At 37.5% G+C, this 23445-nt stretch overlaps 1 protein-coding gene across 4 annotated transcripts in view; it reads right to left on the bottom strand.

The window, feature by feature from the left end:
- The window catches only part of PIK3CB (phosphatidylinositol-4,5-bisphosphate 3-kinase catalytic subunit beta), a 168817-nt gene that overhangs the window by 6187 nt on the left and 139185 nt on the right, over window positions 1-23445 (bottom strand). For all 4 annotated transcript variants that reach the window (XM_029940169.1, XM_029940170.1, XM_029940171.1 and 1 more), the window contains 5 exons: window positions 18756-18934; window positions 17708-17817; window positions 16133-16211; window positions 2221-2388; window positions 1089-1212 (listed from right to left, as the gene is read on the bottom strand). In XM_029940169.1, coding sequence (XP_029796029.1) covers window positions 1089-1212; window positions 2221-2388; window positions 16133-16211; window positions 17708-17817; window positions 18756-18934 — 660 coding nt within the window. The remainder of the gene's footprint in view (window positions 1-1088; window positions 1213-2220; window positions 2389-16132; window positions 16212-17707; window positions 17818-18755; window positions 18935-23445) is intronic.

Raw genomic sequence — 23445 nt, 5'->3', positions numbered from 1 at the left:
AATGGGATTTAATTTCCTTTGTTTCTCTGGTTCCAAATAGAAAGGCAAGATCCCAGCAGTCCTAGACTCTCAATATTACACTGATCCTCAACTGGGCTCTTTTCTCTCTTTCTATTGAAGTATAGTTGATAAACAATATTATATTAGTCTCAGGTATACAACATAGTGATTTAACAATTATACACATTACAAAATGTTCATGACCCCTTCTCTCTTTACAAAAGCTATAGGTCACTTGGGAAGAGTGTTTCTAACACACATAGATCTTTTATTCTTAATAATAACCTGGACCTGATAATAAACTACATTTACCCAGTGAGAAATACAAATCTTTCAAAAGAAAAACACATCCAAGTAATTTACACATCTGATTTAAAAAAGTTAAATAGTTCTACATATGAAACTAGTTCAGTCAATATTTCTATATACAGAAGAAAACAGAGAGGACATTCTTGCCCCAGCACCCCCCTCAACACCTTGAGTGCTACCACCTGGAGGTAATTTCTCCCCACTCTTTCATATGATTTTCCTCCATTTTTAAAAATGGTATGTTCACATTTTTTTTTTTACTTCCTAATTTTGAATTACTATTTTTATTATGGAAGGTAAGGATTTAGTACTTTGTGCTAATGCAATGCTACACAATGAGGCACATTATATCATAATTTCAGGCTATATGAATACATTTCAAAGCTAAGCCAGGTAGCAATGGTATATACTATGACTACCTTTTCTTTTTTGCCATATTTCCCCTGGACAAAGCTTTTTTTTTTTTTTTTTTGGCTTAGCGTCCTATGCCCCTATGATTAATTCTTCCCCAGATCTTATATTAAAAGAATAGGGTCATTCTGAATAACTGCAATTACTTTTGAAACATTAAACAAGTGCTTATCACCTAACTAAGCAAATAAACCAATGAATATATGAAGCAGATGGTATGTGAAACAAGGGATGGGGAAATAAAAGGAAAGCACAAAGACGTGACTCCAAGAATCATCAAAGAACCTGCCTGAATTTCACAAAAGACTGTGCTGGATATAAGTAATAGCATCACCAAGGCCCTTGGCAGACTGTGGGGAGCAGCTCACCTGGCCGGTCTTTTTGACCATGATGTTGTCACTATGTCTATCACCAATCCCAAGGACGTAAGAAGCTACACAGTAGCCGGCACAGGACAAGGTAAACTCTTCAATGGCTCGATCTAGGTCATCTCTGAATAAGAGAGGGGGGCGGGGGGAAGGCAACAAAGGTTTTCAGTTTCTAAAGGTATGGGATGAGACCCAACTCACACTTCTGTTTCCTTTTTAACTGTGAACAGAAATACAACACAGAGCCATCAAAACCCTATGAGTCAAGCCTGCTGGATGAGCCAAGAGAGGAAGGGTGGTCACTGCAGGAGCAGGGCAGACAGGAGTCGGCAGGAGCCAGATAAATGGGCCTCAGCCATTCAAACTGCTGTGCTGCCCTGGGCTTGGGGGTAGGTTCATATGCATAATTCTACGAGGTCACCATCAGCTTTGCTGAGTGATACTGCACTTTTGAATATTTTTAGGTCAGTTTTGACCTAACACTAGAATTCCATATTTAAGAGTGAAGTATTACAGTTTCAGTAGTTTAAGTCACTGACTCAAATTAGAAGTTAGGAATACAGATCCTTTAGAGACAAGGTTTTAAGATTAAAATGTGAAAATTAATTCTCACATACAAATCCTTGGATTTTGCCAATGATAAAATGTAAGTCTGCCTTTGAAATCTTTAGCGAAAATATTTATGGTATTTTTCCCTTACTGTGAAATTCTTTAGTTGCCTACGATCAGGACAATAACCATTGATAACACAATTCCTAGCACCATATTTTTTAATTTGGAGAGAGCAGTCTATAAACTCATTTACTTCTATTGTAAAAATCCTCTGAAAACTTACCTAAGTTCACACATTCACATAATTACAGAAATTGACACATTTAAAAAGTTATTTTTAAAAATGGTAAATTCTTAGATTGTAACTATTACAAGACTCTGAAATTTGACCTAGATAAAGCAGAATTTAATGCTAACCATCTTTAAGAAGACGTTAGGAAGGCTTATTTGTCACTGACCTAACTGGAAATAAAGCAATAAATAACACTAACATTTCCTCTAGGACACTGCTGATTCCAGTTGGAAGAACAGTGATTTGTTTGGCTGTTTGTTTGTTCGGAAGAATGATAAACAAACTGACCCAGAGTTGTATTCTTTAAGCCAGTTCAGAAGGGCGTCTTTGTTGAAGGCTGCTGCCGCAGCCACATTGCTACTGTTCAGCTGAATGTCAGCAATTGTTTCAGAGGTGCTCACAACTTCAATGAGGCCAGAGCGGTCTCCTGTTGCTAAACAGCCATAAGGCAGCATCCTGAAAAGAGAAAAAAATGGGCATGGTCACATGTGTATGTTATCCATAAAATTAAACATTAACAGAGGAAGTTTCTCTTTTGATTTTTTATAAGTTTTACTACTATTGATACCTTTGCCATTTTTGTATTATTGTCATATGGAAAAATATGAGTTCTATCTCCTGTTAGGGAGTAAATCTCTTGGCCAACAGATGGAGTAATTTGCTAGAAGTCCAATGTATTAGCTAAATGTATAATTTGTTATCTAGTTATTCTGGTGAAATATACTATTTGTTTGTGTAGATGAACAGAAGCATATCAGATAAAAGATTTACAGGGCACCTGGCTCACCCAGTTGGCAGAGTGTGCAACTCTTGAACTCAGGGTTGTAAGTACTAGTTCCATGAGGGGTGTAGAGATTACGTAAATAAATTTTTAAGAACTTTAAAAAAAGTCTTTCATTTTTACTCTAAACTTTGGAGAAAGAAACCACCCTTTATGGAGTACGTAACAGGTGTCATGCAGTGGGCTAGGCACTTTACACATTACCTGGCTTAATGAATGGCAACTCCACCCTTCCAGTTGTTCAAGCCTACAACCTTAAGGTCAACTTTGACTCTTGCTCTCAGGCCCAGCATTTACCTATCTTGAAAATGTGTAATCTTAAGTACTTCTCTGCCTCCATACTTCCTTCAGCTTCTCCCCTAGACCAAGCCACCATCAACCCTTACTTTACTCAATTATCAGGTTTCCTTATTAGTCTGCTTCCACATCATAGTCTGTTTTTTTTTTTAATTTTTTTTTTAACATTTGTTTATTATTGAGAAACAGAGAAAGTCAGAGCATGAGCAGGAAAGGAGCAGAGAGAAGGGGAGACACAGAATCTGAGGCAGGCTCCAGGTTCTGAGCTGTCTGTCAGCACAGAGCTCAATGCAGGGCTCAAACCCACAAACTGTGGGATCATGACCTGAGCTTAAATTGGATGCTTAATGGACTGAGCCACCCAGGCACCCTCATCATAGTCTATTTTAAATGCAATAGCAATAGCTTCCTTGCAATGCCTCAAGCGTATCAGGCACAATATTCCTTCATTCCTTTACATTGTTTTATTTTCTCTGCCTAGAGCATCTTTCCCCAAGACATCTACATCATTTACTTCTTTACCCAAGACATTTGCATGATTTACCTCTTTGACATCTTTGCTGCAATGTTACCGTCTCAGTGAGAAATTCCTGATCATCCTATTCAAAATTGCAACATGGTCTGTGACACACTCCTTGCTATCTCTTCCCTGCTTTATTTCCTCTATAGCCCTTAACACTACCCAAAGATCTTGTACATTTTATTTATGTGTTTGTTTACAATCTCTCTCTCTACCAGTAGGATGGAAGTTCTACCAGGCAGGGAAGTTTTGTTCCCTGTTATATCCCGAGCGCCTGAATATGCCTGGAACAAAGGAGACACTCAATAAATATTTTTAAATGAATAGAAAAATTTAATAATAAAATTCATTGTAAGGTAAGATCCCAATTCTACAAATGAGAAACAAAAGTAATTTCCAGAAGATCATACTTATAACTAAGTCTAAAATTGAAGAATTAAAACAAGTCTGTGAGGCGCTAAAACTCTATAACTTAACACAGTCTCTAGAGTCATTGACTGTGACTCTCTCAGGCTGTTCTTGTGTAAAATAATTTTTGTTAAATCAATAGGTAGAACTTTGCTCTGAATTTCATTTATATGATCCCTAATGAAAATAAAAATTTTCTCAGGTCTCTTTTAGCCATTATTTAAAAAATGTCTGTTGTTTATTTATTTAAGAGAGAGTCAGCGAGCACATGTTGGGGGGGTGGGCAGCTAAGAGACAAAGAGGGAGAGAGAGAATCCCTAGGCAGGTCTCAGTCTCATGAACTGTGAGATCATGACCTGAGCTGAAATCAAGAGTCCGACACTTAACCAACTGAACCACCCAGGTGTACCTCTTTTAGCCATTTTAAAAAGAATTTGTTTTTTGAATTGGGTATTTACATTCTTTCCCTATTTATTAGGGTTTTAAATATTTTCGTTAGTGACACACAGGACTTCATTATATATTACCATATCCTTTTCTTTTGGCTGTAAACATCTCCAGTTGTGTAAAAACTGTATTACCATTACAGCAATTCCAAAATGGAATGTGATTCCTTGGGAAGTTCAAATAAAAGGTGACTACAGAAAATGTAATGGATGGAATTCACAGACTCAATTAATATATGGGTACAGCTAAGTGCCAAGCATTTTGTTTGCTGGTGGTGATACAAAAAAAAGCAAAAAAAAAAAAAAGCTCTCACTGAGCAAACAAGGCACAAATGCACACTGTGCATATGATAACCATATGAATGAGAATTGCCATGAGAACATGTTGAGAGTTATGCTCGATGGGTAGAAAGGACAGAGGGCTAGAGAAAAATACACCGGCGGAGTACAAAAGCAAGGTGAGGAGCAGAAACTGTCAGTGTTGGAAAGACACACAGAAAGCTTTGAAGGACTTTATGAAAGAGAAAAGAGTGTGTGTGTGTGTGTATGTGTCGGAGAATGTATGAATGTGTTACTATATCTAATAATCAGATAAAAGAACCAAGATTTAAGTAAACAAATCCCTAAATTTCCATACAACCAAGACTTCAATTATTTTATGCCTCTTCTAAGTACTTTCTTAGTTCTAACAAAATAAGGTTGAGAACAGAATCACCAAACTATATGTTGGCAGTGTGATATACCAACAGACTGCTTTTCATCTGTTTGTTGTTGTTGTTGTTTCTTTTAGAAAGTTACCTTCTAATAAGAAAGGTAGCCTGGAGCATGGGAGCTTTCCCAACACCCCTACTCTTATCATGACACAACACATGTGAGGTAAACACTGCATGGTTTAATGCACTTTGGCTCACTTTCCTGCTTCTCCTCCCACCTCACTTGCAGCCAAACTGGGCAAAAATCCAGCAACTTCCTCTTCAAAAGCGTGCAATGATAAAAGCATTCAGTGTCTTGAGGATGAAACTCTCACAATGGGAAGGAAAAAACATCCTTGTCAGACAGGCAGTTTGACAGAAGTCAAGCTGGGGACAAACTCTTAGGACCCTGACCATCTTACACGGGCCCATTCTGCATTCAACTTTATAAAGGCCGTAACAACAATTGCTAATGTTTCTCTTCCTTTCTCTGACTCTCTGACCCAAGGGGCAATTTGTTATCTTCCCACTAATCAAATCATTCAATGAGAATGTAGAAAGTTTTCTCAGGCCTTGATTCTAACATATCGACCCAATCTGAGTGGTACCTAAGCCCCTTGCCTTCAAAAGAGAAAAGGGTAATTCCTTTACCTAATGTTTACACTGCTTTCATCTTCTTCCCTAATCCTTCCATGACTGCTGTTACCAGTGTTACTACAGAACTGTTAATTAGCACTCATAAAAGGGAAGTAAAGCCCATTAATGTAACTCAGATGTAGTCACAATAAAGACAACTGTCCAAAATTCAGAGGGTGGTAGAAGACTATGAAATCTACCAAAGGCCAGACAGATTTACATATAGACAACCTAGGAGACTTGACTGAAGAGGCTGAATACCTGTATGTACCTTTATGTGGTGACTGAGGAGGTCAGAGTGTTCTAACATATTGATAGTCTTACAAATGTTCTAATTTACCATGAAAGATATCAAGAGTATTTTTGAGATATCAGAGAAAAATGAAAATGAGAAATATGCAATTTGATTCATGCTAACACGGCACTGACTAAAATAATTCTGGTCCAAGTAATAAAGCATAGAAGGTACCTGAAGATTTGAGATTGAATTTAGAAGAGTGTGTGCTGTGTGACCCAGCTTAACCTGAACAGCTGGCCAAAAGAAAAACAAACAATAGGAACACTGGAGCACGCATATTTATAGAAACAGTAAAAAATAGTTTGGTGAGAAAATGGTATTCATTTGGAAATGAACCCTAAAGAATTAAAGTTCCACATATTTTAAAAACATGGGGTCAGAGTACAAAAAGTCAACAGAGATCTCACTGGACAGACAAGTTCCTTTTTCTTATTAGATACTTGCTGCTTCCCATAAGAGGGACACTAGGTTTATTTCTAGCACTCCCACAAGTGGTTTCCTCCCTTCCTCCCTGAGGTCACACAATGAACTTCATTTGATGCTATATGTGTTTTACATTTGAATAGAATGGGTAAAATTAAAAAGCAAAGAGAAAAGAACTGGGTTGGTGTTTTAAATTAGGGTTATGGAACTGAAACAGGGAAACCAAAGGGACCCACAAAAGAAAAATCTAATTTGTTCCCTTTGCTTTTTTTCCTGCTTCTATTCTTGCTAGGACCTGCACCCCAGCCCTACGTTGCCTTACTGCATGTCTTCCTTGTAAGGGACAAAGTTAATGATATCTTTGGAGTCTTCCAGCACAATAAGTAATATCTAAATCACTAGCGATAGCTAGGCATCTCAACCCCCAAGACTGCTGGTTTCAAGAAATAAGTGACGTCTCTTGGAAACTTCTACCCTGTCCTTGTTCTACTTGGTTCCTGGTTCCTGGATGCCTGAGAGGACACATGACTGTCGCCAGTAAGAACTCTCAAACCTCAGATAAATCCACACCATACTCACACTCCTTTTCCTTTCCTAGTGTTCTGGACAGCCCGTCTGTATCTGCTCTCCCTAGATCTTCAATAAATTCTGCTTCATTTCCTGCTGGCTCCCAAATAATTTCTATCCTGCGTGAAACCAAAGACCCTCCTGGATGGTCCTGCAGGACCTTTTCTGAGTCATTGGACCTGGCCTGGCATCAAATCATTTGATAAAATGATTTTTGCAGGGGCTTACTTTATAGGAAGGGTCAGCAAACTTTTGGAGATTAAGCCAGATAGTAAATATTTGGGGCACTGCAGACTATCAGGCCACTATTCAATTCGCAGTAACAGCATAAAAGCAGGCACAGACAGTATGTAAACAAATCAGCTGTGGTTATGCCAATAAAACTTTATATACAAAAAGTGGGGGTGTGCTGGGGGGCAGTGTAGACCAGCCCCCCTGGGTTTATGTTCCTCAGGCGGAGTTCACGATCACCCACTCCTCTTATCCATCCAGTACTTCTTATGTGTATGTGGTTGACTACAAAACTTGCTACCTATGCAAAACTAATTCTATTTTTTTTACACCGCTGTATTATAAATTCCTCCTAATTTAAAAGCAAATGTCTGTCACTTATAGTGCTCAAAGGGTCCTTTTTAGATAAATTATAGTCTCACTTCCTTATTCCAATCACATCCATAAGTCCCATAAAGGGAACACCAACAGCAAATTGCTCTTTCCATTTCAACAGTACTAAAAAGTTTATCCTGGAAGGATCCAAGACTAGAAAACTCTTTCTTTACCAAAAAAAAAACCAAACAAACAAACAAAAAAAAAACCAAAACAAAACCCCACCCTTAAATCAATGGAAAACTACATATCTGGGACACCACAACACTGTGATAAACAAAGGGTTACCTCAAGACATGTCTTATTTACCATGATTGCTTTCTTGCTTAGACTGGTAAAATGAAAAAAATAATATCAAGTGTACAGTCTGACAGACCTGGATATGAACTTGGCTTCTTTAATTAATATTTTTGTAACATTTGGCAAATTTGTTTAGAATCCCTTGAGCCTTGGACTGGTGGCTCAACTGATTGAGGGACTGACTCTTGATTTCATCACAGGGATGTGGGAGAGAGCCCTGAGGATGGAGCCTGCTTAAGATTCACTCGCTCTCTCTCTATCCTTCTGGCCCGTCCCCGACTTGTGTCATCCCTTAAAAAAATTTTTTTTAATTTAATTTAAAAAATTCCTTGAGGCTTAATTTTCCTCATCTGTTAAAAAAGAATAATAGGGGCGCCTGGGTGGCTCAGTCGGTTAAGCCTCTGACTTCAACTCAGGTCAGATCTCACGTTCGTGGGTTCCAGCCCTGCGTCGGGCTCTGTGCTGACAGCTGGCTCAGAGCCTGGAGCCTGCTTCTGGTTCTGTGTCTTCTTCTCTCTCTGCCCCTCCCCCTCTCATGCTCTGTCTCTCTCTGTATCAAAAATAAATTAAAACATTAAAAAAATATTTAAAAAAAAAAGGAATAATAAACCTCATATAGTATTTTTTAACTTACATGACATTACATATGTGAAGAACCTCGTTTAGTCAATAAATAACAAGTGAGTTTTTTTAAATTATTTTTTTAAGTTTATTCATTTATGTGTGGGGGGAGAGAAAGAGAGAGACAGAATGAGAGAGAGAGAGAGAGAGAGAGAGAGACAGAGACAGAGTTCCAAGCAGGTTCCATGCTGTCAGCACAGAGCAAGATGTGGGGCTCAAATCCAGGAATTGTAAGATCTTGACCTGAGCCAAAACCAAGAGTTGGATGCTTAACTGACTGAGCCACCCAAGTGCCCTGCAAGTGTTTTAAATTTAAAAACTCTAGGGGCGCCTGGGTGGCTCAATCAGTTAAGCTGACTTCGGCTCAGGTCCTGATCTCAGGATTGTGGGTTCAAGCCCTGCGTCAGGCTCTGTGCTGACAGCTCAGAGCCTGAAGCCTGCTTCCAATTCTGTGTCTCCCTCTCTCTCTGCCCCTCCCCACTCATGCTCTGTCTCTGACTCAAGAAAATAAATAAAACATTAAAAAAATATTTTTAAAAAGTTTAAAAACTCAAATATATTCAGTAATGAAGAAAGTAATTCAAATTTCAAAAATTAACCAGGAAATACTTATAATCTTATAGGGATACAGTCAATCACAAGTATATAACTATTTCCAGCAAACTTGTGGACTAAGTTGCTGTAGATTCTAAAACACACAAAAATTACAGATAAAGTCAAAAAGGTTTTATAAATAGTTATGGTAAAGAAAGAAAGAAAAGGAGAACTCTGGGTCCCAGAAATTATTCATAGGACTGGCTGAGGAAATTACTAAGTTGGTTGACAATTTAATGTCCATTAGACAAGAGATATGGCCTTGGGCCCATAAGAGACAGGATCTGAACCTGTGATCCTATACAAAGTTGGGGATCTGAAAGCGCTGTCAAGTATATGAAAAGGGAACTAGAAAATATCTGCTCACTGACCAGAGGATGTGGCATGAAAGTTTGCCATCTACCTTGAGCACTAGATGGGGGAAAAAATTCATGAAAGTGCAGAAACTTAAGCCTTCCTATGTTTTTGTGACTTCCAAGTATAAACTATCTATGAAACATGAGAGCATGAAGGCTAAGAGTTAAAATAAAAACTGATTGATGGTGTATAAAACTGTGGGAACAGTACAAATTAAGCACAAACTCCTTTTGGGAGGATACTTTCATACCCTAGGGAGAAAAGGACCCTCAGAGAAAACACAATCCACACTAATAATGAATTCAAAATCAAACAATATTAACTATGCAAGGAAATGAAACCAGACAATACAGAAAAGAAATTTAGTGAACTGGAAAGACAGAAAAGAAAAAACTACAAAGAATACCACATAAAAGTGGGAAATAGGAAGACAGGTCAAGAGATGCAGAATACAACAGGAAAGTCCCAGACACCTCTATTAAATTTGCAGAAGACTGTGAGAGTTTTATAGGAATTAAAACAAGATGTATTTCCTCTAATTGTAAAGATACACTGAGAATGGGGGAGAAAGGATAAGAAATCCATACACTAATAAACTGTAGTAACACTACAGAAGCCGAAGGCTGAGAGAAAATTTGTTTTCTGCAATGAGGTAAAAAGATACTATTCAGACTCACATCAGACTTGTAAAAAGTAACAAAGGTTAGAATACCAGGTGCCCCTAGACAAAAATGTTAAAACTATTTTTAAGTATATTCAAAGAACTAAAAGAAATCATGTCTAAAGAAAGAAAGGAAAGGAAAGCCTGAGAATGATGAATTATGATGACATAGTCTCTATTATCAAGAAACAAATGATTTAGGTGCACCTGGGTGGTTCAGTCAGTTTAAGTGGCCAACTTAAGCTCAGGTCATACTCTCACGGTTCATGAGTTCCAGCCCCGTGTCAGGCTCTGTGCTGACAGCTAAACCCTGGAGCCTGCTTCAGATTCTCTGTCACCCTCTCTCTCTGCCCCTCCCCTGCTCACACTGTGTCTCTCAAAAATAGATATTAAAAATTTTTATTAAAAAAGAAACACATGAAACAGATTAGTAAAATTACCCAAATAAAAACACTGGAGTTGAAAAGGAGAACTGAAATATAAAACTAGATGGACACAACAGCAGATTTGAGTAGCCAGGAGAAAAAAATCAGCAAACTTTAAGATAGATCAAATATCCAATCAGAGGAACAAAAGAAAAATAATGAAAAATGAACACGGCCAACAAGTACATAACGGTTGTATAGAAGGAGAGGAAAAAGGTGAAAAGAATATTTGCAAAGAGTAAAGTTAAAACCTTCTGAAATTTAATGAAAAACAATCGATACATCCAAGAAGTTCAATGAATTCAAAGTCAAATAAACTGCAAATAGGACTGAATATATTAATCAAACTGTCAAGATTCAAACAACAAAATCTTGAGGGGTACTTGACTGGCTCATTCGTTTAGGTATCTGACTCTTGATTTTGACTCAGGTTATGATCGTACAAGTTTGTGAGATCAAGCCTCACGTCGGGCTCTGCACTGACAGCATGGGGCCTACTTAGGATCTTCTCTCTCCTTCTCTAACCCTCCCACAGGTCATATGTGTGTTCTCTCTCTCAAAATAAACAAAGATTTAGAAAATTAAAAAAAAAACAACAGGGTGCCTGGGTGGCTCAGTCAGTTCGGTGTCCAACTTCAGCTCAGGTCATGATCTCATAGTTTGTGAGTCTGAGCCCCACGTTGGGCTCTGTGCTGATGGCTTGGAGCCTGGAACCTGCTTAAGAATCTGTGTCTCTTTCTCTCTGCTGCCCCCCTATTCCCTGTCCATGCTCCCGCGCCCTCTCTCTCACTAAAATAAATAAACATTAAGAAAGAAAAAAAACCCAGAATCTTGAAAATAATAAGAGAGATGTGACTCATCCCTTACAGGGACTCCCCTCATGCCGTGCCAAATTACATGATTTCTCATCAGAAATCTTGGAGGCTTGAAAGCAGTGGGAGGACATGTTAAAATGTGTTGAAAGATTGAAAACAGAGAATTCAAAATCCAGTCAAAGTATTCTTCAAAAACAAAGGAGAAATTAGGATTTCCCAGATAAATAAAGAGAATGAACAAAAGTTCAAGGACTCACTTCTGGATTTAAAAACGCAATACAAAGCCACAGTAATCAAGACTGTACATAAAAACAGACATGTAAACCAATGAAAAAGAATTTAGAGTTTAGGGGAAAATCCTCACATACATAGTCAGTTGATGCATGACAAGAGTTCCAAGACAACTTAATGAAGAAAGAATAGTCTTCAAGCACCTTGGTGGCTCAGATGGATAAACGTCTGACTCTTGATTTCAGCTCAGGTCATGACTGCATGGTTCGTGGGATCAAGCCTCCCATCAGGCTCTGCACTGACAGGATAGAGCCTGCTGGAGAATCTCTCTCTGCCTCCCCACCGCTCCCATGCTTGTGTGTGTACCCTCTCTCAAAATAAACGTTTAAAAAAGAAATAAAATTATAAAAATGTATGCTAATAAATTGAAAATCCTGATCAACTAGACAATTCTTACCCTCTGGATTGACTCAAGAGGGAAAAAAATCTGGTAAGTCCAATAATCAATAAGAAAAATCAGTAGTCTAAAAGACCTACACTCCAAAAAACCAACACCAGAACCAAACCTTTGCAGACAGGGAAGAAGAGAAAGCACACTAACTTTGCAAATAAAATTTGCAAAATAAAATATAGAAGAATATCCTTGAAGATAATTGCAGATAAAATGTTTTTATTTGTTTATTTTTTTTGTATGTTTTATCTTTGATACAGAGAGAGACAGAGCATGAGAGGGGGAGGGGCAGAGAGAGAAGGAGACAGAAACGGAAGCAGGCTCCAGGCTCTGAGCTAGCTGTCAGCACAGAGCCTGACGTGGGGCGGAACCCACGACCGTGAGATCTGACCTGAGCCGAAGCCGGAGGCTTGACTGACTGAGCCACCCAGGCGCCCCTTTATTTATTTTTAAATAACATACTAAAAATCATAAACTCTAAAGGAACCTAGGTAATTTATAGCATTAGAAAAAATAGTACTTTTCAATACTAAAAGTGATAATGAACCAAAATATTAATTTAAAAAATGCAAATTAAAGTTCTACTGAAATAGCATATTATATCCCTCAGATCTGCAAAAAAGTCAATGAGTCTGATTGGCAAGAAGATACTTCTGGGTGGAAACATAACACTGGTACAACCATTTGGACAAGGATGGTAAAGTTGAAAATACATATGCCTCATTTATGAGTAAGCAATTCCACTTCCAGCTATTATAAACTAAAGATATCTTCCATATGTGAATAGTGAAGTATCAAACTCCAACAAAATTTTTGTTATTGTTGGAAAAAAACAATAAATGTAAATAGCTATTAACAGAAGAATGGATAAATTTTTATATTTTAATAATGAAGTGAAAATAACAAATTAGAATGTCACATATTAATCTTATTAAATCCAAAAAATAATGTTGTGAGACAAAAGTAAAAGTTGCATGTGGTATGACAGCATTCATTTAAAGTTCAAAACATGTCTTCAGCAGGTGGTGCTGGGAGAACTGGACAGTAACATGCAGAAGAATGAAACTAGACCACTTTCTTATAGCATACACAAAAATAAACTCAAAATGGATAAAAGACCTGAATGTGAGACAGGAAACCATCAAAGTCCTAGAGGAGAAAGCAGGTAATAGCCTCCTTGACCTCAACCACAGCAAGTCCTACTTGACACATCCTGAAAGGCAAGGGAATCAAGAACAAAAATGAACTATTGGGACCTCATCAAGATAAAAAGCTTCTGCACTGCAAAGGAAACAATCAAGAAAACTAATAGGCAACAGACAGAATGGAAAAAAGATAGTTGCAAACGATGTATCAGATAAAGGGCTAGTATCCAAAATCTATAAGGAACTCACCAAACTCCACACCCAAAAAACAAATCACCCAGTGAAGAAATGGGCAGAAGACATATACAGACACTTCTCCAAAGAGGACATCCTGATGGCCTATAGGCACATGAAACAATGCTCAGCATCACTCAGCATCAGGGAAACACAAATCAAAACCACACTGAGATACCACCTCACACTAATAAGAGTGGCTAAAATGAACACATCAAGAGACTATAGATGCTGGCGAGGATGTGGAGAAATGGGCACCCTCCTGCACTGTTGGTGGGAATGTAAACTGGCGCTTGAAAACAGTGTGGAGGTTCCTCAGAAAACTATCAGTAGAACTCTCCTATGACCCAGCAATAGCATTACTAGGGATTTACCCAAGGGATACAGAAGTACTGACACATAGGGGCACATGTACCCCAATGTTCATAGCAGCACTGTCAACAATAGCCAAATCATGGAGAGAGTCTAAATGTCCATCACCTGATGAATGGATCAAGAAGATGTGGTATATATATACAATGGAGTATTACATGGCAATGAGAAAGAATGAAATCTGGCCATTTGTAGGAAAGTGGATGGACCTTGAGGGTGTCATGCTAAGCGAAATAAGTCAGGCAGAGAAGGACAGATACCATATGTTTGCACTCATAGGTCTAACAGGGGAACAGGAGAAACCTAATGGAGGACCATGGGGAGGAGAAAGGGGAAAGAGAGCTGGGGAGGGAGAGAGATGCAAAACCTGAGAGACTACTGAATACTGAAAAGGAACAGAGCATGGGAGGGGCAGGGGGAAAGGGAAGGGAGGTGGTGGTAATGGAGGGAGGGCACTTGTGGGGAAGAGCACTGGGTGTTATATGGAAACCAATTTGACAATAAACTATTTTTTTAAATATTTTTTATTTTTTTTTTTTTGAGACAGAAAGACAGAACATGAGCGGGGAGGAGCAGAGAGAGACGGAGACAGAATCAGAAGCAGGCTCCAGGCTCTGAGCCGTCAGCACTGAGCTCAACATGGGGCTTGAACCCACGAACATGAGATCATGACCTGAGCTGAAGTCAGAGGCTTAACCGACTGAACCACCCAGGTGCCCCGACAATAAACTATTTAAAAAAAATTAAAATAAAAGTTAAGGTAAAATATGAATACAATTATTTAAAAAAAAATAATAGTTCAAAACATGTAATGGATACAAAATGTATACGTAAAGCATAAAAATATAGATATTATAGCTTTAGAATAGTGGTTAATTCTGAGATGTGAGAACACAGGATAGGATAAGAATGCATTAAAATATTATCTGCATATTTAATTCCTTTTTTTAAAAAAGTCAGCTGGAGACATGTTAACATCTGTCATTTAATTGCTAGATATATATTTGTTAAATCCCAAAGTAAAACATATAAACTATAAATCATTTTCTATAATTTCATATATGAAATAGTCCACAATTTAGAAAAATAAAAAATTAGGTAAAAAAACAAAAGCTAAATTCTGAGATGTCAGAAGGTAGGAGAGGAAATCAAGAGTCAGATGCTTAACCAACTGAGGCCCAGGTGCCCATTTCCAATTTCTAATTTTAAGGTAAATTCTGGAAATACTAGACATATAAATAAACCTGATACAGAGAGGTTAATATTAATTTACAAAGACATGTGAAAATACTTGTATCTTTGTTGTTTCAACAGTATCTTAAGAGATGTTATCATTTAACAAAATCTTTGCTAGGAAATCAATGGTATCCACTTCTTGTATGTTGGAATTGCATGTTGTATTTGTATGTTAGAAGTGACTGTGTTCACATAATTATCAGCATATTTATTTTGTATCTTATGTGAATAGCCTTTTCATATTTTTTCCTCCATATTACTTTTTTTTTTTTAAAGCTTTATTTAATTAAGTAATCTCTACACCCAAGACAGGGCTCAAACTCAAGACTCTGTGATCAAAAGTCACACACTCTTTAGACTGAGCCAGGCATGTGCCCCTCTCCATATTTATTTCCATAAGCTCTTTAAATATTTATGATCATTATTCTTCTGTCCTGTTTAATACAAGTATTAGGCAGAATGTGAGGCTTGACCTTTAATTGTGTAGCTTTATAAGAATCAAATCTTATATTGTAATGTATAAACACAATCAACCTTTTGTTTGTAATTCTCTTCATCTGTTCCTGCCCTTAGGAGATGTGACAGTGATTAAACTTTTAAAATCCATTATGTTCCCTTTTTTCTGTTGCCATAAACCTGTTCTGCTGTCTCTACCTCAAATAATGGTGACAAACTACAAACACTAGAGCACCCCTGAACACCTCCCTTGAGGGAAAGTTCCAGGCTAAGGAGAGGGACAGGCCATTCTCTGGCCTCATCATTCCTATGACCACCAGAGCATCGTCCCTGAGAGCACCCTCAGAACCACAGGTTAGAGTGTGACTCTTGCTGCCTGTCTAGACTTTACTGAAAGTTCAAACCTATTCTTTATTTCTGGAATCTCTGTACCATACACAGTTTTGTATCTGATGAGGTTTCAGTAAGACAATGCATTTGACATATACCGTAAACTATAAAATGGTATATAAATATTACCATGAACACCAGTTAATAATAAGAGAGAAGAAGGAATAAAATTTTTTTTTAAATTTTGCTATGGAAGGAATACAACATGAGACAAAAATAAATTCACTAGAAATCTCACCGAAGATCCAGACCAGCTTCTTTCCAGAGTAAATCCATCAAGCGCAACATCTGGAGTGTCAACATATCTTGTCGTAAATCTAAGGGGGGGAAACTGTGCTTTATTATAAATGCTTTCTGTTTTATGTTTAATAATATTAATTCAAGATTAGCTAATTCAGACAGAAGTAAAATCACTTACCAACATAGTGCTAGTAATTTCCAAAAATTTTGATGTTGAGCACACTTACTTAGTTAAATATTAGGTTTGTTGGTTAGCATGTGCCTGTAACACTATTTCAGAAATTAAGGTAATTTTTTTTGAGAGAGAGAGAGGGAGAGAGTACACACGCTCGCACAAACAGGAGAAGGGCAGAGGCAGAGAGAGAGAATCCCAAGCAGGCTCCACTCTCGGTGTGGAGCCTGACACAGGGCTGGATCCCAAAACTCTGAGACCATGACCTGAGCTGAAATCAAGAGTTGGACGCTCAACTGACTGAGCTACCTAAGTACCCCAAGGTAAATAATATTTTTAATAGGGGCGCCTGGGTGAAACAGGCAGTAGAGCATGTCACTCTTGATCTCAGGGTCATGAGTTTGTGCCCCACAAACTCACGGTGTAGAGATGACTTAAAAAAAAACAATTTTTAATTGTTTACCATGTGTAAGCTACAACACCGATTATATGGTAGCTGTAAAACTGTATAACACAGTAATGACTATATACAACATCCACACAATTCACAATGCTAATTCTTTTCTTTCCTGGTTGTGTTTAGGGATGCACAGGAAGTTCTTAAGTATCACATAAGGAATTGTATGATGGGTTACAGAAGGGTAATAGTTGATTTTATTTATTATCATATCCAAGGATAATTTTGAGTAACAGGGCTTTGAACAGTATTGACTTACATAGTAACAACAGTATTGACTTACATAGTAACATTTAAATCGTCAAGTGGGATTAGATGTCTAGCAAAACACTACAAGTTTTTTTTTAAATAGTTATAAGCATGTAGTATGTTAAGCATATTTACTTATGTACCTTTTGTTCCTTTTAATAAACCCAACCTACAAATACTATAATCCTTATGACCACAAAGAACCTGAAGGAAGCTCAGTGAATTTTACATGACTTATCTGTAATCATACAACTAATGAGTGGTGGCTGTCATAACTGCCTTCTGGTTGGTGTAATCACCTCAGAGGCATTTCCTTTCAAAAATATAAGTCATTAAGATATTTTAATTAAAATATAAAACTATGGCAGCAATATCAAAACTATCACTGAAACAGAATGTATGAATATACTACTGAAAATACTGTACTTCACAAGCTTCTTACCAAAGAAGTAGACAGACTTTGTATTTTGTAGGAAAAAAGATTTATTAGAGCCATGCAAGTAAGTAAGCTGTAAAAGATATTTTCTAAGAGGAAAAAAAAATTATAGGACATGCCAAATTCAACCTTATGACCATTGATAGCTACCCCTGGGCTTGCATCTGTTACACATTACACATCACTTTTCAGATAAAGCAAACTGACAACAAATGAAAAATACTAAGGAAGTTGGTACTGTAAAAATCTCAGTACATACCATCACCATTTTTAAAAATCACTCCAACTGAATCCTCACCAAACACTTTGTTGTTGTACACGAGCCACAAAGGCTTCATTTTGGAATCCATGTATTTACACTTTTCAACACTGAAATCAAACATGGGAAAAATTAGCCCACTTCAACTTAAAGAAATGGCAAGACTGCAAATTTTGCCATCATGTATTGGACTTGGGGGAACCCTCACCTGTTCCAATTAGGTCTGCAGAAGTGAGAACTAGAACATTTCCCTTTGGTTAAAAAAAAAAAAAAAAAAAAGAAAAGAAAGAAAGAAGAAAGAAAGAGAGAGAGAGAGAGAGAGAGAGAAAGAAAGAGAGAGAGAGAGAAAAAGAAAAAAACAACTGAGGTGACAGCTTTGGTTGGTATTTAGTGATGCCAGATGGGTTAGACTGAAAATCCAGATTTATCCTTCTCACTACCTATGTTTAAAATTCTTCCTTTTCTTTCTTTATTCTTCCTTAACTTTATGTTATTACAGAGAGTCAAGAAAAACCAGATCATACCATTAGATTAAAAGTAGGAATATTGTAAATTCATTCTGATTTCTTAAAGAGGGTTCAATTTTGAATACTAATACAAGGTGATACACATCATTACTTTTCTATTATTACTTTTGAAGGGAATGAAAAAGTGATAAATAATTTTCCAAATCAATTTAAGATCTCATTTTGAAACAGGAAAATAAATGAGTTAATAATCTATGATGGTTGCCAACATTTTGCACACATAGGATGTTCAACCGTTAGAAAGCAGTAATATAGAAAACAAATTTAATCACATACAACTGAAAGGAAAATACCTTGCAATAACTTTTATGATTCACACAAGTAAATTTAGCTGGTAGGCGTACATCCCAGTGCACACAATAACCTCTGAGAAATTTAAGAGTTTCCTTCTTCAAATATACAGTTCTTACTGGGGTTAACAGCTAACCCTATTGCTCCTGCAAGGCCGTCACTCAGAAGTTTCTTTCTGCATTGCTATTTTTATGGAAAAGTCACTGAGCACAGCAAAGATGGTCACTTACTAGAGTTCTGAGAGGATGACACATGGATTCAGAGGCGACTGCAGGTCAGAGAGGGCTTCCCGGTAAGCATTCTGTTTTAAACAAGTGTGCATCGCCTCCTTCCCTTTGGCTCTGTTTAACTTCATTGCATTCAGTTTGATTAAACTATTTAAAGTTTTTAACTTATTGAGTGCTTCAACCTGAAAAATAAAGTTCCCCACCAACAAAATTTATTTACGGTTATAAAGTACTCTTGTATCATGTGATCATATTAATAACTACTCCTTTCCTCTCCCCAACACAAACCTTCAACATCAGGCAAAGTAAAATCAGTGCTTAGGTTATGACAAACATATTAGATACAAGACTAAAAAACATATTTTTACCACTTGTTAACTTAAAGCACCATTTTTTCAGATATTCTTCAATCCTTTCTTAAATAAAATCTTAAAAATCAGAGAAAAGTAAAGGGACAGAGATTGTGGGTAAGAAGATAACATTTAAAGTACTCAGAACTCTGCAGCTCACTGAGTAGTAGAATTAGAAACACAATATGATCCACTCCATTTGGCCAATTTCATAGAAGAGGAAAATCTATGTACAAGTCATCCTGGGGGTCCTGCCATTCAGCCTTAATATCTGGTTCTTGTCATCACTCTGGTGTGATATCTTCTGAATATATTCTCTTGCCATGAATAGTACAGTTAAATGAATTATTGTGTAATAAAATAAATATGAATATAGTAGTATTTGTTGTCCAAGTCTATAGTACTTGTTTTATAAAGTAACTCTGGCTATCAAAACTTAAGCAAATAAAAAAAAATTATGTAATTAGTACAAGATCAACAGTGTCCAACTAAATCAAAACCACTGTGTTTAAAAGTCAACTTCATTGTTTAATAACTGAGGTCTTTCCATGTCATGTTTTGCAAAAATCCATTAGAAACAGCCTTGGCCAACCATAAATCATAAGAAAGAGTTTTTATTATTATGTCATTAAAACTGAAACAGTTGTTAATATAAACACATTTATAGTAACATGTATATAACATGCTTATATATAATAAGCATATAAAACATGTATGCGACAAACAGGAACACCTTGGCTTGAACTTCCATGAAAAGGAGATTTTTACATAATGTTTTCATTTTTTAACTTTGCTTCTAAGAAAAGAAACCACTAAGACTCTGTAGGGATGTGAATTCAGTCATGTAGTTTTTATAGACAGGCTGAGGGCTTGCTCACAGGAAACTGGAAGGTTCTATGTAGCTTGATGAAAATCGAGATGGCTGAAGCTTGCCAAGTTAGCCACAGACACTCCATTTCTCAACAGTTTCAGGAGCTGTACAAACACTGGTGAAAAGGGAACCAGTTGAAAAACAGACTGTGCAAACAGGAACTTTTTGAAGTATTTCAAATTTGAATTTCTTCTATGTTTGTACAGTTGTGAATTTCAGGCCCCATCACTAACTGTATCAATATCCATTTCCTGGAATAGTGTCCTGAATACCCACATGGCCATAAGTCAAAAACTTTAAGTGTTTCAACACCCTGTCTTTTCATAGGTTTACAGCAATAACAAGAACTGCCATGTAAAATGTACCGTCTCCCTCTTGCTATTCATCAGTCAAGAGTAAAAATGTAATCATACATATGTCATATGTTCACTGTTATAAAAAGTCAAGCTGAGGTTGGGGCATCTGGATGGCTCAGTCAGTTAAACATCAGACTCTTGATTTGGCACAGGTCATGATCTCACAGTTTGGGAGACAGAGCACCAGGTCTTTGCTAATAGCACAGAGTCAGCTTGGGATCAATCTCTCTCACTCAAAATAAATAAATAAAGTTAAAAAAAAAAAAAAAGCCAAGCTAAGGTTCCCAGAGAATCAAGAAAATGTACGATGTGGTTTGTTCATGAGGTCAATTCATGAAGTAGGACCTCACTAAATGGGGCCTTACAAGCTTTGGTAAAAGTTCAGGGGAGATCCTCTTTACATGCTAGGTGAGATACTGCTGGATTCATTAAGCAATTAATAAAGCCAGTTAGATCTTAAAATTCACTCAGTTGAAATTTTCGTGGCACCTTCAGGATCTGAAGGAAACTTCCAGTGGCATTCAGGAATGAGAAACACAAGTGGAGTACCATGAACCTTTTTGAATTTACTGTCTTTCTCACCATTTCCCTCTCAGTTCTGAGCTCTGCTTTCTTTGTATCAAGCTGCTGATCTAACTGGTTTTCCTTCACAGGGCAGGTCAATTGAGTTGGCAGCCAGATCTGCCCAGAGTTAAGCCCCTAGTCTTTCAGACAATTTCCCAGGTAGAAAACCCCAAGTCTTAGTTCTGTCCCTGGATTCCACACTGGAAACTGCTGACAGTTTAGTCTGCAATTCTCCATTTGTTTGAAATCTTTCCCTAGATTCCATGCTGGGAACTGTTGGAGGCAGCTGGGATTCTCCATGTTATTTAGAATTAGTCCATCCTCCATATCCCTTGGCATTTGCTGGTTTATCCCGTCCACAGTCAGAGGTTCCATGGGAATTGGTGGTGCATACAGGCCCTTTCTTGGCCAGGACACAGTAACATGTCTTGATTACTGTGGTATAATAAAGTGTACATATTTTCTGGTCTTGTTTTGTATAGATAAAGGCTACTCCTAACAGAGATCTCAGAGGTCAAAAAGCTACAAAAAATGGGACAAGCAGCCAAATGCTGTTAGAGCATCTGCCACTTCAAGAAGACTCCTGAAACAGGGTAAGCTGGTCATGAAACAGGTTAGACTGCCAACATCAAGAAAATTTTTGTGCAACAAAGTACACCGTAAACACGCCATAATTCCCAACTCCACCACATGTCTCTCTTATGTATTAGTTTAACTCTAAGAAACCCAAAGGTCTAGATAAAACAAACAGGATTCCTTAAATCTACAGAGTTGAACACATCACCTTCCAGCCCTACTGCTTATTTTATGTCTAAGAATTACATGTAGAGGCACCTGGGTGGCTCAGTCAGTTAAGTGTCTGACTCCTGGTTTCGGCTCAAGTCATGATCTCCCAGTTAGTGAATTCAAGCCCTGCACTGAGCTCCATGCTGACTGTGTGGAACCTGCTTGAGATTCACTCTCTCCCTCTCTCTCTGCCCCTCCCTGCTCATTCTGTCTCTCTCTCTCAAAAAAAAACTTAAATAAATAATAAACTTAAAAAATTATTAGGAAAAAAAAAAGATTTACATGTAGAGGCCACTTTTAGACAACAGGCTTGAGAAACAGAATGTAAAAGCAAGGCAAAAGGGCCCACAGGGGCCACTTCGCTGAATAAAGAGAGACCCATCAGGTGACCCTCTCAAAATTCCATTAGCCATAACTGACCAATGGGCTACTTACAAACAAGCACAGTTACCAAAAAAGAGAAAATTCCATAGGTCCCCATACCTCCCCACCTTCCTCATCTATAAACAGCCCTCACCTACGGCCTCATTGCAGACAGTCTCTCCTTTGCTCTCCTGCCAGCCTCTCTCTTACTCAATAAAGTTCTATGTCCTTTATTCTGCCTAAGGTGAATCATTTCACCACCCTGAACTAATCACCCAATAATCACCTCCACATTTGGGGGCCCCCATCCAATCAGGAAAGACACCACAGTACAGTCCAGGAAATTTCAGAGCTAGTAAAATGGCAAAATCTTACTAATGAAAACCTAGAAAGATAATGGCCATTACGTGGAAATTTCCAAACAGAGAAGACATTTAGGAAATGCACTTAAAAGCAAGCATTCCCAAATTAAACAAACAGAATGGGATATCCACTTATTAGAATGCAGAAATCTCTAGAGGTTTTCAAAATTCCAAAATAAGAAAGATTCATTGTAAAAGGCTAATGAAAAATTAAAGAAAAATGGTCTTTAAAACAAATGACTGCAATAGACTGAGGCATAAAAGTGACATAATTCCTAGTGATCTCCTCTATCCTATATTTGAGTATCCATTTTAATAACCCTCTATCTGAACTGCTTCTCTACTCTAAAATACTATTAAACAGTTAACTTATAAAGTAAGACTACCTGAGGTTACAGGTCATTCCCTTCAGATATCTTTCATATCTTCCTCAAAGACTGAACCAAGGGTCCACAATCAAAGAATTTCTTAAACCAGGGAGGATCCTGAAAATATTTGTAGAGATACCTCTGGAGCCCAGTCAAAAGAGGGAAATAAAATTTCACATTGTCCTTTGCTTTCCAGTTCCTGACCAAATGGTTATTGGTCCTTTCTCTCCCAGAGAAAGCTACGCCCTTCTTGCCGGTCTTGTTTCATATCCTAAGAACTTGGCTTGGCACTCTGCTCACCTGAGATATGCAAATTGTTCCTACTTTTGGCTACAATTAGGAGTAACCCTAGATCTTATGAAGACCACCTCTTTTGCATCCACTTTGAAGATGCCTCTTAGCTCCATGGGATTGTTTAATACTGACAGAGAGAGTTAACTGTCAAGGCTGAAATCTTACAAGATATTTTAAAGGACTTACTAACTTTACGATCAGAAATTTGGCCAAACTGGGAGATAATATTCAGAGCCTGACAGGATTTTTTTTGGCCTTCCCTAAGCTAAATTGGAAGCTGATATTCAGAACCTGATAGGACTTTTTTAGGCCTTCTCTCCTACACTTACCCAGAGGGAAAGAAAAACATTCTAACATAGGTGGATAGGTGTGTCAGCCC

This window comes from Suricata suricatta, chromosome 5 (genome assembly GCF_006229205.1).
Source record: "Suricata suricatta isolate VVHF042 chromosome 5, meerkat_22Aug2017_6uvM2_HiC, whole genome shotgun sequence".
Taxonomy (NCBI): Eukaryota; Metazoa; Chordata; class Mammalia; order Carnivora; family Herpestidae; genus Suricata; species Suricata suricatta.
This window is presented reverse-complemented; position numbering and strand designations above follow the sequence as displayed.